The sequence below is a fragment of the Protopterus annectens genome, chromosome 6.part0 (genome assembly GCF_019279795.1).
Source record: "Protopterus annectens isolate FY-2018-M chromosome 6.part0, PAN1.0, whole genome shotgun sequence".
Taxonomy (NCBI): domain Eukaryota; kingdom Metazoa; phylum Chordata; order Ceratodontiformes; family Protopteridae; genus Protopterus; species Protopterus annectens.
In genome coordinates, this window is record NC_056737.1 from 1,064,136,239 (window position 1) to 1,064,152,008 (window position 15,770).

The 15,770-nt window shown below is 41.6% G+C and overlaps 1 protein-coding gene across 1 annotated transcript in view; it reads left to right on the forward strand.

Annotated features, from left to right (window-relative positions):
• The window catches only part of VIPAS39 (VPS33B interacting protein, apical-basolateral polarity regulator, spe-39 homolog), a 1,635,849-nt gene that overhangs the window by 510,425 nt on the left and 1,109,654 nt on the right, over positions 1-15,770 (forward strand). The window contains exon 6 of the mRNA XM_044074687.1: positions 7,943-7,981. Within this exon, the coding sequence (XP_043930622.1) occupies positions 7,943-7,981 (39 nt within the window). The remainder of the gene's footprint in view (positions 1-7,942; positions 7,982-15,770) is intronic.

Sequence of the window (15,770 nt, forward strand, 5' to 3'; positions counted from 1 at the left end):
AGGAGACTGGTAAAGATGTTACTGTTTTACCTTCCGTGCTTTAGAGGCAAACCTTATGGCCATTTTTAAGTGCTGTTGGAGTACTCCATGAGCCATTGTCCAGGACTCTGTGGCATTTGTGATTTTAGTATCCTCCTTTCTGGTGAAGTAGGGAGGATATGATTTATTTTTTTTAGTCTCATTTGGCTAGGACTTTGTGCTGACATTTTGGCACCACAACTTTGATCCTTGTTTTTAAAGCACATTCTGTTGGCACCTTCTTTTTCCTAAATTTCAGCCTCGGCCTGGGGTTAGACAGTGGCACTCAAATAAGCTTTTCTTGCAGTGAAGTAGAGCTGCTGTCTGCTTTGCTCCATCCATTCTTTATCAGCCGTATGGTAGGTGAAGCCCCATCTGATATTGTAGGCCTTCTGCACCGCATAACTATGAAATGTCTGAATTTCCTCTTCTAATATATTCACCTCAGCACAGTTCTGAATTTTTTGGGTGCACACCACCAGCCAAAACACAGTGTGAGGTCACATGTCATTCATTGTAAGGATATTTCAAAATTCAGTACTTAAAACTTACAAACTTTCCAAGTGTTTTTATCGTCATCAGTTCCTTATCCAGGATCTTTTATTATCCTTGAATGGCCATGATGAATATCCAAGTAATAGTGTTTTGTTTTAACTGCTCACAGGAGATGGAGAAAAATTCAAGGCTGACAGCACCTAATTGAAGATGATGTACATGAAGGCTGCCCAGTGCATGGATCAGCAGGGTGGTCAGTCACATGATCCTAAATTATGCTAGACTAGTAGATGGGAATTAAGAGACCAGACATCTGTCATAACTGCCTGTAGATCCAAACTCAGTGTTGACGCACTGTCTTCACAATTGCCTTCTCGGTGCTGGGACCTTTCTTTTTAGTGTTTACTTCTCAAATCACCAAGCAGAGAGCCAAGATCTGTGGCCTAACCAAACTTGCAGACAATTGCAGACTGGGGCTTAAGTCACCCTATGACACTTAAACCCTCCAGAATGAAATCTTTCTAGTAGATTGTTAGTGTACTAAAAACAGGCTCAAACTTAATGCTGAAAAGTTTAGTATTATAACTTTTGGCAAACAACCCCTCCACTCGTCATACTTTACAGACAACACACCACTATAAATAAAAATGTAGTACAGGACCTAGGTGCTTGGGTCGACAAAGATCCCCTCTGCTTATCATACGTTACAGACAACACACCACTATAAGTAAAAATGTAGTACAGGACCTAGGTGCTTGGATTGACAGCTACCCCTCTTTTGATCATCATATGAAAACAGTTGTGAGGAAATCCTTTTATTTAGCTCAGCTAATTGCTAAAGGAATATCACCAAGGACTAAAGAGGTAATCACTCTCTTTAACTTTACATTGATCAAGCCAGTTAGAGAACACAACACCCCATTTGGGATGTATCTCAGTAAACATATCAATCAGTTAAAGACTGCAAAGGTTCCTAATCAAAAAGATCATAGGCATAACATCCCTGATCTACCAAGAGCGGCTAGTGTCTTATAGAATTTTGAGGGGAGATCTTTGTCTTGCTTAATGCATCATTAGAGACCTGATAGTTCTGGACCTCCTGTTTTTCTGCAAGTCCAATAAATCCACCACTGCTAGAACCAGGGACTTAAGTATTGAACAAAAAATAAATAAACCATGTTAGAGGGACAGGTTTATAACACAACCCCGCCCAAACTTCTGGAATAAATGTCCCATGAATGTTAAATAGTGGTACTCAGTATCTTTCTTTAAACTTAAAACTAGACGATTAGGTGGGTATCCACAAACTTACTCGGGAATGACTGGTATGGCCATACTGGAGAAAGGAGGTGTAGCCTGAGCAAGTATACTAGCAAGGCTTGTATGGTCAAGAAACTCGGTAGCCTTGGAATTTATGTGAATCTGTAACTTATAAGTTCTGTTTCAAGTGGCAGGATGTTGAGATCATTTTCACTGCTGCAAGAGTAGGAAGAGAGGTACACCCACATTGATCACCTTTTGGAAACCCCCTAGTGCCTCCTTTTCATCCACATTCAGGCTCATAGACCAGAACTGCATCCTGCCAGCTCATTTGGTGTGATTCCCTGCTTATTTTTCCTTTATCTGAAAGGACGGGAAAGTTCTTTAGCATGTACTATGGTTACTACGTCTGTTTTTTTTTCCTGTATTATCTGGAAATGGAGATCCTTGTCTGGTTTTCTTGTAAAGCATGGAAGTGGTCTGGTTTACGAAGCACTCTTTAAAAATTTCTATTTTTTTCTGAGGGTAAGCAGTCTTCATTCATTATGTTTGTGCATTAACATACCTGCTGCCCCTTGCACCTGCCTCCTCCAGTTGTTTGGATAAAGAGCCTAATAGATTGACAAAGCAGCCATTTGGAAAGCAGCAATGCAGAGAAGTCGGGAAAATTTAACGAATTTGTACAGGGGATTTCTCTGCATCTTAACTACTTAATGTAATTTATTCTTCATCATATCGACTGGGGACTGTGCTTGTCTGCTGTTATTTTCTGACCAACTTCTGTAGTCAAGAATTTTGGATAATGCATTGTTTTAATTTGTTTAAAGAAGTTAATAGAGCAACAGATTCTGCATCCAAATGCATTTTCTGGACAATAATAAGCATTGATCTCTAATGCCCCAAAATTTTATAAGGGCAGGACATAAATATGATGTAACAATCAGTGGCAGTTCAGAGATAAGGACTAAAACAAAAACCTCAGTCACAGCAGGTAGAATGACATGTGTCTCACTATGTCACAAGACAAGACAAAACACGTGTTTCTAATTATAAGACAGGAAAGCTAAATGTATTTATTTATGTAAATCTAATTTGTTTTGTACACAATCATTACACTAGTCTTTTCAGTGCATCGAGGATGCATTGAAAAGGTGTAGGAAAAAGCTGATGAGTACGACAAAATATGAGAACAACATAAAAGTCCTCTGCATAGTATGAGGAGGTCTGGATGGAAGGAAGATGTGGGGGGGGGGGCAGTGGGGTGTTTTGCCAGGGGGGATAGTAAGCAGTGGGGTAGGGTGTGTTGTGGAACCCTTTACCTAGGGCTTCATATCATTTAAGGCTGCCCATGCATTCAGAGTTTATAGCATTTAGAATTTTGATGCTTCGTTCCATTGCTACCCCCACGGTCAAGGGACCTGTTTTCATTACACAGAGTGTGTGGCTTATTTTTGAGGAACTGAAAGGATGCAGAGTTGGCAACCCTAACATGTATGTTCATTAATAAAATGACGAACCCTAGCATGTATGTTCATTAATTAAATGCAGAACCCTTGCATGTATGTTCATTAATTAAATGCAAAACCCTCGCATGTATGTTCATTAATTAAATGCAGAACCCTAGCATGTATGTTCATTAATTAAATGCAGAACCCTCGCATGTATGTTCATTAATTAGAATGCAGAACCCTCACATGTACGTTCATTAATTAAATGCAGAACCCTCACATGTACGTTTATTAATTAAATGCAGAACCCTCGCATGTACGTTCATTAATTAAATGCAGAACCCTCGCATGTACGTTCATTAATTAAATGCAGAGCCCTCGCATGTACATTCATTAATTAAATGCAAAACCCTCGCATGTACGTTCATTAATTAAATACAGAATCCTCGCATGTATGTTCATTAAGTAAATGCAGAACCCTCGCATGTACATTCATTAAGTAAATGCAGAACCCTAGCATGTACGTTCATTAATTAAATGCAGAACCCTCACATGTACGTTCATTAATTAAATGCAGAACCCTCGCATGTACGTTCATTAATTAAATGCAGAGCCCTCGCATGTACATTCATTAATTAAATGCAAAACCCTCGCATGTACGTTCATTAATTAAATACAGAATCCTCGCATGTATGTTCATTAAGTAAATGCAGAACCCTCGCATGTACATTCATTAAGTAAATGCAGAACCCTAGCATGTACGTTCATTAATTAAATGCAGAACCCTCGCATGTATGTTCATTACATTAAGTGCAGGATCTTGTCGTAATCCTTCTGCCACATAATAACTTGCTTTGGACTGCTGAACATACTGAAAACTTTTGTTATGTTAATGCCTGGTATCTGCCTATGAGTTTTCATCAGTTCACTCTGGATGGGCAATTTCAGTGTAAGTTGTCATTTATTTCTCCCTTCAATGTCCAGAGTGTTTATCAAAGTGCTAACTGCTGTGGTAAGTTTCTTACAAAAGAACTTAATGTGTTCCTCTTTTTGAGTGACTGGCTTCCAGTGGTACTATTAAGCAACTCGCTGATAAGTCTCTCAGACTAGGTGCTTCCATCACTGTAGGCTCTGGGTGATTCTGTAAACATATAAACATACTCTGTAGCCTTGACTACACTGAGACAGAATTGGATACTGTTTGGTGTTGGTTGCTTTGGGGCATTGAGGGGACCCAGTAATCAAGACACTGGTAACCATTTTGAAAAAGCATTTGAAGGCCCATTCTCTGACACCTTTTGGGTCTTATGGTAGGCTTGATCATCACCGTTCCATTCTCATACCTTAGGAGTTGGGTAATGCAGTGGACATCAAGATCTCATTGTGGCTAGAGTCATCATGCCCTGACAGAATTTCCTTTTCATAGGTTCATAAGTTCATACTAGGCTGTCTGCCCTAGGGCATTTATAAGCCTAGCCAGAGTGTGTATGGCTTTCGCCACCCCTTGGAATGAGAATGCTATGCCCATTTAGGGTTTAGTTTACTGTGCCTCTGTCTATTAGTGACACAGAGATGACCCCCGGGGCAAACCTACGATTTGTGTGATACTGTTGTTTTTTTAGACTTGAGAGTGGCAGGCCTGCACCACCTGGATGAATTGCAGCCTTCCTTTCCTGCAGTAGAACCTCACAGGCCTTTGATAATGCATACGGTACAGCAGTTGCAGGTTTTGGAAAACACAAGCCATTACTTTTTCATGAGAAGTAGACCACTGTGGACCAAGGACTTCATATAATGCAGTCAGAGCTAACTTGCCTTCAGATTTCAGGAATGGGAGCTGAGAACAGAGCTCCTCATTTTCCACTTTGATAAGCTGACAGTAGTGTAGTACAAGAACAAACTGTGTGGCATGAGCTTGTGCCTTCTTTGAAGGATGGAGATCCTGGTCCTGTACTGGGCTTCCGACCAAAAGAAGCATGACCCTTGATAGAAGTGACTGTGTTAATGGGATCTCCCGACCTCTATCTCTTTCCAGGAACTGAGGGTATGTACACTTTTCTGTAAGTCCTTCTGATTATCCCAGGCTGCGTGAACTACAGAAGAAGCTGGCACCCCACCTAAGTACCATGTTCAATCATAGCTTCACTTCAGGCTTTGTGCCTACTGAATGGTGCACAGAGATGGTTATCCTACTCCACAAAGGGGGTGCCACCACGGACCCCAAAAACTACCAACCCCATTAGCCTGACGAGCCTAGTCTGCAAGGCCATGGAATGCATCATCTTAGAGCTTATAAACAAAGACATAGGTAACCTCAAAATTCTGGACCCTACTCAATTTGGGTTTGTAAAAGGTAGATCATGCCTTCTAAACCTGACTGACTTCTTTGAAGCAGTCACCAGAGCCGTGGATGAGGGTAAGGTGTTGCACACAGCCTATCTTGACCTCGCCAAGGCTTTTGACACCATCCCCCACTCAGGAATTATAGACAAACTCACTAAACTGGACATAAATCCCTATGTCACAAATGGGTGGCCAACTGGCTCACTGACAAAACCCACACAGTGAAAGTAGCCGACTCCAAATCTGACTTCAGACCAGTGACAAGTGGAGTACCACAGGGTTCAGTCCTGGGTCCTCTCCAGTTTGACATCTACTTCTCTGAAGTTCAGGCTAATACAGAAGGTCTTTGGCTAACGACGTTCGCAGACTACTGCAAACTAGAAGCCATAATAGAATCGCCTAATGATGTGGACATTCTACAAAGGGGCCTCACTGAGACATATGCTTGGTGTCAAAGTCATGGCCTCAAGCTCAATACCAAGACATGCATTGTCATACCCTTTGGGAAAAACTCTATACCCATGAACTAACCACATAGGCGGTAGCCTACTAAACACCGAAAGTGTGATAAGAGACCTTGCGACACAGGTGGACAGTAGTCTCTTTTTTGATAATCACATCGCCACAATATTCAGGAATTTCTTCATGGCACACCACATCACAAAGGGGTTCTTCTCCAGAAAAAAGGAGGTCATTGTTCCTCTCTACTCATCCCTCATCAGACCCATTATAGAGTACAACCCCCCATTTGGCATGTACCTTACAAGACATCTACAACAATTGGAAAGGCCACAGAAATACCTCACTAACAGGATTACTGGCCTCAAACAGATGTCATATGTAGACCGTCTCAAAAAACTCCAGCTCGACTCCGTCGCATGTTGCCTACTCAGAGGCAGTCTCTGCCTAACATATAAAGCTATGTCAAACCCAGAGCTGTTGGACATGCCACACTTAAAGAAATCCCAATCTCTCCGAGCCACACACTCCAGGGACCTAAACCTTGTCACCGCAATAAACAGAACATGCTGGAGGGATAGATTCCTGTTCCAGAGACTTCCCATACTCTGGAACAAACTACCCATTCATGTCAAACAAAGCTCATCATTAGCTCTCTTTAAGAAAAATCTTGCCAATTGGCTGGGCAATAGGAAATTCATCCTGGGGATCACTTCTGCGGCTCTGCTCGACAGGGGCACAGGAAAATAATTTTCTTGGGTGGCGAAAGCCAGGGAACCTTTTGGCTAGGCTTATATAGGCATCAGGGCTGATAGCCTAGTACCTACCTATGAACCTATATACCCCATACTGGAAAGTCCATAACGGAAAAGAAGAAAAGCTCACTATTGTTGCCTCTTCTTGGCTGGAGAGGATGTGGTTTTAGGTTCTCTGGTCACTGGCAATTCAAGAAACCATTCCAATACAAGCCAGTGAAACTTCTTTCATCTGGGTGACGGCCAACTCCATCTCTTCATCTGTCTTATTATTTAGAGTCCCTATTCCTTTTAGACCTTCCAGAAGAGCTTTAAATGTAACTGAAACTGCCAGAAAACTTTCCAGTCACTGGATGCGTTCTGGTTCTTTGTGCAGAGAGCCCTCCTGTGCCTCCTCAGTGAGGCTGCATGTGATCTTAAATTGTCTTGATATTTGTATGCATTAGATTTCTGTCAGTTATTCCATGGCCAGGGTGCATGTTTCAGCATCACTGCATGTTAAGATCTTGTTTGTAACTTAACACTGGCTGATGTAAGCAGTTTCTTAAAGGGGTTCTGCATGTATGCCCTTATTTATAATTCAGCCTTATGAACTTTGTGATTGATAGATCGTGTGTTTGAACTAGTTGAATAAGCAACTCTGATTTTTTTTTACTTCTTTATGGTTTTTGTCTTTGTTTGCTGATCAGCAAGCCTCCCCAGTCAGACTCAAACTCATTTTTAAAACCCATTTGGGGGGCTGTCATTTATTACGAAGTCATTTCATCAACACATCAGTGACTTCAGTTCAGCAAAGGCTAAAGTTCATAAGATAATTGGCAGTCTCATAGTTCCCAGGGATAGCTACATTTCTGATGGTTAAGTTTTGGGGAAGCTAAGACTGGTGCATCATGTAGACTGGCTGTAAATTTTTGTAAAGCAGAACTGACATTGCTCTGGGAGATGTGAGCATACAGACAGGAAGAGAAGTCACAGCCTGCAAAATGTTCATTCAAGTTGTGTTTTACTGTTAGTTTTGAATATATACTATCTTGAATTTCATGATGTCACACTGCTGAATCTTGAACCCGTCCAGAGAAAAACGCAAAGCTAGAAATATTTATTGGATAACATATGTTTAAGTTAGCATGACTTTTTGTATGTTTCTTTTTCTCTTTTCCATAGGAAAAAGTAAAGCAGACAGTTCTTTGTCCCTCAGTGATGGTAAGCACATGTCTTTTTATAGATTTTTTTCAACAAAAATTGTTAGCTATTAGTTTAAACATTAATGGCAAGAATGCTTATGAAACAGTTTTAATGTTTAGAATGCTTGTTAACAGCTTTAATGTTTAGAATGCTTAACAGTTTTAATGCTTAGAATGATTGTGAAGCAGTTTTAATGTTTAGAATGCTTGTTAACGGTTTTAATGTTTAGAATTATTGTGAAGCAGTTTTAATGCCTAGAATGCTTGTGAAACAGTTTTAATGTTTAGAATGCTTGTTAACAGTTTTAATGTTTAAAATGATTGTGAAGCAGTTTTAATGTTTAGAATGCTTTTTAACAGTTTTAATGTTTAGCATGATTGTGAAACAGTTTTAATGTCCAGAATGCTTGTGAAACAGTTTTAATGTTTAGAATGCTTGTTAACAGTTTTAATGTTTAGAATGATTGTGAAGCAGTTTTAATGTTTAGAATGATTATGAAGCAGTTTTAATGTTTAGAATGATTGTGAAGCAGTTTTAATGTTTAGAATGCTTATTAACATTTTCTCTGTGTGTATTTTGCTATATCATGAGTGTACTCATAGTATCTGGATTTATGTTTGATTTCCAGATAATTATTGCAGCTATTCCTTTGAGGTGCTATTTGGTAGTCCCTGTGACCTCAGGTGGAAAATGTAGGATACTAGCTAGCATGAAGATAGGTTAACTTCTTTAGTTACTATCTGAGAGCACTATATCATTCATATTATAATAAACCAGTGTATCACAACCGAAATTTAAGGTTTAATTTCCCCAAGTCTTTTGGGTTTCTAATACCATGATGGTTATGGACCCCATTCTAAATCAAAGTATGATTACATTTCATGAAATTAGTATTGTTTCAATCTCTGATGTTAGCCAGAAGTGCTGTTTACAGCACCCGCAGTGTGCCCAAAATTGACGACTTCTGCAATTCATATGGATTTACATGTATCGGTAACATGTCTAAGTACAATTGTAAACTACTTATTGTAAGACCCATTGCGCCTACTACTATTATTGGAGCTGTCTGGGTATCCTTCTTCCACATTGCCCTAGTTTCTGCCTGTAAATCCTGGTACTTTGACTTTGTGTCTCTCTGTATGTAAGACAGTGTAGTCACTGAGTGTTGCAATTTCAATGATCAGTACTACTTTTGTCTTCTTTTCATGGACTACTTTATCTGTTTTTCTCGAATCTATTTTTTGATCTGTTGGCAATGGGTGTATCCATGTGATATAAGCTTCATTAATTTCTATAATGCTTTGTGGCTTATATTTCCAATGCTTTTCAGCTACTTCAGAATTATAATGTTTCCACAATCCCTAATGCAGCAGTCTTGCCACATTATTGTGCCCTTCAATGTACAGTACTTCTGCCATTAATGTATCGCACCCAGCAACAAAATGTGCAACTGTTTCCAATTCTGTTTTACAAAACCTGCATTTGTCTGTTTCTCCCATGTGTTCAATGGAATTTGTAAACCAATGTATACATAGTTCAGTATCCTGGGCCGCCAATATTAACCTTCCATCTTTTGGTTTAAATTTACCTTTCGTTAACCATTTCTGCATTCGCTCCTAACCATTCCTGCATTCTAGTCCTGATCGACATGAGGTTGTTCCAAGAGTTTTCTGTATTTGCAACTATATTTATGCATGTTCCACATTTCTTGCATTTTCAACTGATCCTTCACCTTATATTCTTTCTTTTGTTTTTTGGCACATTCAGTTGCTGCCTGATTTTTATCTTCTTCTAGTTTGATTTCCATTCTCTGACACCAAATGCTTCTGCTAAACTAAACAGGGAAGACATCTTAGACTTATTCTCATGTTTTAAAACTTTCATTATGTTTGGACCTTATGAGGTCAGTAGATATGTATACAGTCCTATGATTGCAGATATTTGCATGTAATTCATTTCGAGGAGGTGTATAACTCCTTCAGAACGGGGAATATATAGTCTTGGTATACACTGATTTTTATAAATCATTTAATAAGCATGAAGCATTTTTCTTGTTTTCCTGTCCAACTGATCCGATATTTTTTGGGATCTAGTCAGTTACTCCAACACTGTAAGTTAGGACAGGAAGAGTAAATTAGTTTATAGCCTGGGCTTTGTTTCTATTTGTCAGAGCTGATGTTCTATGTGTGCCACTGTTGCAGTCATCACACTTGGGTTATCTGCCTGCAGGTAGCCCTCAGTCGGCCTGAATACCAGAGTCTTGGGATTTCTGCGTCGGATGCTGTCGTCTCTTCCATGACGTCAGGTCGTCAGGGGTATAAAACATGCAGTGACGCCATTACATCAGTCTTTCTTGCCGAGAAGGAGCCCAAAGCTGAAGGAGTTCAAAAATGCCGGTAGGCCGCTATCTGAAATTTTAATTTTTCGAGTTTCAGACCTGAAGTCTTCTAAAGCTAAGTACACCGTTGGGGATTCTTTTTTCTTGCTCTAACCGATGTCAGAAAAAATTAACAATAGCCTTGCCTGTGAAAAGCAAACACCTCACAGAGATTTTCATTCTTACTGCGTCACCTGTTTAGGCCCAGACCACGACGTCCCTCGCTGTTGGTTTTGTGCCTTGTTTAACGCCCAAACCATTTGTCGTCAGGCTATTTTTGTAGCTAAATTCTTTCGCTCTCGTTCTCCGTATTCTGAAATGGCTTTGGTAAGCCATCCTACTGCCGATCTTCTGAAAAAGCACAAAGGCAGAGACAGACCGCATAGGTCAAAAACTGCCAATGACGCCTCCGTTAAGCTTGTCGCCAGTCCGCTGGTACTCAGTGAGGTGCCTTTGCAGCCCCTGATGCCCACTTCTGCATATTCTCAGGCCTCTGCTGAGACCCATTCAGAGTCTGGTATACCGTGAGATGCTTCTTCGACTATGGAACCTGCAGATGTCTCTACTTTGGATGGGTCCGGAGCTGCTGTGCAGGCACCAGAGTCTGAGGGTGTATTCCAACCTACTGATATTCATATTAAACCGAAAACTTAGTTTCCTACTAAAACTACCGAGTTTCTCAGGCCCAGAGTTTGCACTACGCCTAGAAAACTAACGTCCAGAGTGCATGCTCATCCTCCCATGCCACAAAAACAAATGCTTAGAATGGCTGAAGACTTTATTACTCTAACTAGGGGAAGCCAGCCTTCCCCTGCCAAAAGACAAATAATTGAATTTCCTTCTGATTCTACAGACCCAGGAGTCTGATGACTCTGACCCTTCTGATTACCAGGACATACCCTTATCTACCTATGAGGATTCAGATGCAGAGGAATCCACTCCCTCTGCCTCCCCTCCAGAGGATTTCTCTTTTGGTGAAACCTTGCATACCTTAAGAGAGCATTTCCGCTGGGAATGCCAGGACTATCCTCAGTCCAAAAAGAGACTCAGGGAATTTTTAGATTTGCCTCAGCACAGGCCTCTAGCTATACCCCATGTCCTGGATATTACAGACAATGTCTTCTTGGAGTCCAATCTTACTCCTGACACCTTACCACCAGCTCCTAGAAAACCTGACAGGTACTACAGAGTACCTGATTCTCATAAATATCTCTTTAAGAATCCTACTGTGGATCCAGAGACCATTTCCCAGGGACCTAAAGGCATTAAGGCTACTACAGCCAAAAACCCCTACCCCTTCAGTCAGGGATTCTAAAACTTTAGACAGATGGGGTAAGAAGGTATATACCTCTGCAACTCTTGCCATCAGTGTTTTGAATTGCCAGTTTCACATGTTGAAGTGCCAGCAACATGTTATGGAACTAATTAAACAAAAAATGGTGTTGCTTCCAGATTGTGCAGAAAATAAAGTTTTACGAGGGTTAATACATTCTGCAAACCAAGTTAGTAAACATACTTTGCAATGTGGGTTTGATGCCTTCGAAGCATCTTGCAGGGCTGCTGTCACTGGGTTTGTACTGAGAAGGCATGCTTGGCTAAAAGAACAAGTCTTGCCTAACCACGTCAAAGCAAAATTACTAGATGCTCCATTAAATCAGGAGCATTTGTTTGGCACAAAAGCAGAAGAAGATCTTAAAAAGATGGAAGAAAAAGCTAAATCTATGCAAACCGTCAAAGATTTCTTACAGGTGCAGCTACCTAGATTCAGTAGGCATTGGCCTTCAAAAAACTGGTCCTTTCCAGTCCTTCTCAGGCCTTCTCAGTCCAAACCCAGGGGAAATAGACCACCAAGACTACATTCTCAGGGTATGCAGAGATCTAAACAACGGAGTGCTTCCACCTCAAAACCAGGGAGTGGTAAGCCACCCCCTTATGGAAAAAGTTCACTGACATTTCAGTTATCCTTCCCAGCCATGCCCAAGTACTTGCGCCCCTAGGAGGAAAACTCACCCTTCATACAAAAAACTGGATGTCCATTACTCAGGACCGATGTGTTCTAAACATTGTATCCCAGGGATACAGATTCTGTTTCCACTCACTGCCAACACCAAGCGGGTTGCCAGACCTTCCTCCAAACCAGTGGGCAGAGGCTCAAAAGCAAGTACTTTCCCTTCTCCATATCAGGGCTATTCAACCTGTTCCAGTAGAACAAAGGGGACAAGGTTTCTACTCCAGACTGTTCCTGGTGCCCAGCCAACAAATTATATTCCTGGGAGCAAGCTTGAACACAACTTCCTAGGTGGCATTCCTCACTCCAGAAAAGCAGATCCATCTGACAAACCATTTCAAACTAATGGCCAACAAAACCCAGCTATCTGCAAGGAAAATACTGCAAGCCTTAGGGTTCATTGCCTCATACATTCTGCTAATTCCTTATGCAAGACTGCATATGAGGAAACTTCACTGGTACTTAAAAAGTTTCTGGTGTCAACATTCTCAGGACCTAGAAACAGTGATTCCTGTCATAACTTGTCTAAGGGCAGAATTCCTTTGGTGGGCTACAACCACAACAAGGGACTTCCTTTCACTGAACCCCTTGTTGCCCAAACCCCAACAACAGACGCATCAGACTATGCATGGGGGGCTCACATGGCAGGCAAATGTATTCAAGGCAAATGGAGCCCAGAACAAATTCCCCTGCATATCAATCAAAAAGAGATGCTAGCTGTACGGAATGCTCTGACAGTCTTCAAATGCCTTATCCTTCCAGGACAGCTCCTGATAAAAACAAACAACACCACAGTTATGTGGTACATAAACAAGCAGGGCGGGACTCATTCTTGCCCACTCTGCAGGTTAGCCATGGCTCTGTGGAACACAGCCTTGAGCATCCAAGTGCACCTACAAGCTCAATTCCTGCCAGGCAAGCAAAATTCACTGGCAGATGACTTAAGCAGAAATCTGCTGGACCCTCACGAGTGGAAACTGGAACCCAGCTCATTCAAACTTCTAACCCAGAGGTGGGGAACTCCGGAGGTGGACCTTTTTGCCTCCCCCCAAAACCACCAATTGAACAAAGTTTACACCAGGAACCCTCACAGCAGAGCCTGAAAGGTGGACGCCCTATCCTTTACATGAGAAAACCTCTCAATTTATGCCTTTCTTCCTCTGCCCCTCCTCTCAAACGTACTACTCAAGATCAAACAGGACAGACCAAGGACAATCCGTATTGCACCAGACTGGCCACGCCAGCACTGGTATCCACTCCTACGCAGTCTGACAGCAGTGCCACCCTGGCACCTACATCAGACACCTTCCCTGCTGTCTCAGCAGGAGGGACAGATCCACAGCTGCAAACCCTACACAGCTGTGCCCAACTTACCTCAAATCCTTGATTACCTAGCAGAGCTGCTCCACAGAGGCCTATCCTTCTCATCCATTAAGATTCATGCCTCTGCCATCTCAGCTCATTATAATACTGAGCCTCCTCTCTTTTCTCACCCTCTCGTAAAGCAGTTCCTGAGAGGAGCTAACAATTTAAGGCCCCCTAGGAGAGCTCCCACTCCGGCCTGAGACCTTAACTTTGTACTGGAAAAGCTCACACTTCCCCCTTTTGAACCTGCTACTTCAGCAGAGTTAAAATTCCTCTCTTGGAAAACAACCTTACTTCTAGCTATTACTTCAGGAAGAAGAGTATCTGAGTTACAGGCACTAATGGTGGTGGAGCCCTTCATTATTTTCCATGCTGACAGGGTTTCGCTCAGGGCTAACCCTTCCTTTATGCCCAAGGTGGTATCCAGTGTGGTTTTAAACCAATCCATCCATTTGCCAACCTTTTTCCCTAATCCTCAGAATAGAGGGGAAAGGATCCTGCACTCCTTGGACGTGCACAGACAGCTCAGGTTCTACCTTGACAGGATTAAGCCGTTCAGAAAATCTGACCAGCCACTAGTCAGCTTTGCTACAGGGACAGAGGGCAAGACCATTTCGAAGCAAATCATTTCCAAATGGATAGCACACTGCATCCATTTCTGCTACAAGCACCATGGAAAACCTACCCCTCTGGGGATCAGAACTCATTCTATTCGAGCTACTTCTGCCTCTACATCATTTCTCAGAGTGGTCTCCACCAGGGACATACTGGAAGCTGTAACCTGGAGTTCTGTACACACCTTCACCAAGCATTACCACTTATCTGTTTTTTCTAAATCCAGAGCTGGATTTGCTACAGCAGTCTTACAAGGCCTGCTAGCCAGTCCTAATACTTCTTGACTGCCTCCACCCTTCCTCAGCTTTGGGAATCAACCCAAGTGTGATGACTGCAACAGTGAAGCATGAAGAACATAGTGCAGTTGTGTACACTTACCATAAATGTAGATGCTCGAGTATATTCACTGTTGCAGTCCTGGTTTCCCTCCCTCTAGCCCCCTGGCTTTCTCTATCCTTTTTTTCCTATCCTCTTTATGGCCATCTTTTATGGCAGGGGGTATTTACTTTTTACTGGAGGTGTTCCACACCATGTAATAGCTTCCTATTTTTGGGGCCCCTGACATCTAGAGCAAGATAAACTGATGTAATGGCGTCGGCTGCATGTTTTATACCCCTGACGACCTGACATCATGGAAGAGGCGACAGCATTCGATGCAGAAATCCCAATACTCTGGTATTCGGGCTGACTGAGGACTGCCTGCGGGCAGATAAACCCATGTGCGATGACTGCAACAGTGAATACACTCGAACATCTACATTTATGGTAAGTGTACACAACTGTACTTTTTCAGTATTAATTTTAGTCTTCTAAAACATTCCTTACTAAGTTTTATTCACATTTGTTCATTTTTTATTGTTGATCCTTCATCAATTCCCAAATACTTATACACTCCTTCTTGCTCAAGTTATTTTACATCACATTCCTGTCCTAGACTGATATTTTCTTGGTGGTGCAGCTTTCCTGCTTTAAAGATTGCTTTTGCACATTTATCAAGACCAAATGACATTCGTATGTAATCTGAGAAAGATTTGACCACTTGTAGCTGTGCTTTCAGTTCTTCATCTGATGAACTATATAGTTTTAAATCATCCACAAAAAGGTGATAAGAGTCTTTACACTTTTGTTGTTGTCTTGGATCCAAATTGTAGCCATGACCAAATCTGTTAAGTGGACAGCTTAATAGGTTAAGGGCAAGACAAAAGAACAGTGGTGGCAAAGAGTCACCATGGAATATCTCCCTTTGAATTTTTATCCCTGGAATGATAATTTGTCCGTTATCATGGCTTCAATGCAAAGTGGTTTGCCACTGTTTCATGGTTGGTGTAATGTAATCGATCAGTGTAGGGGTGTACCTTATACATTTTTAAGCACTCTTTTATCCATGAATGTGGGACACTGTCAAATGCTGTTTTTGTAGTGTATCCATGCCATACTTACAC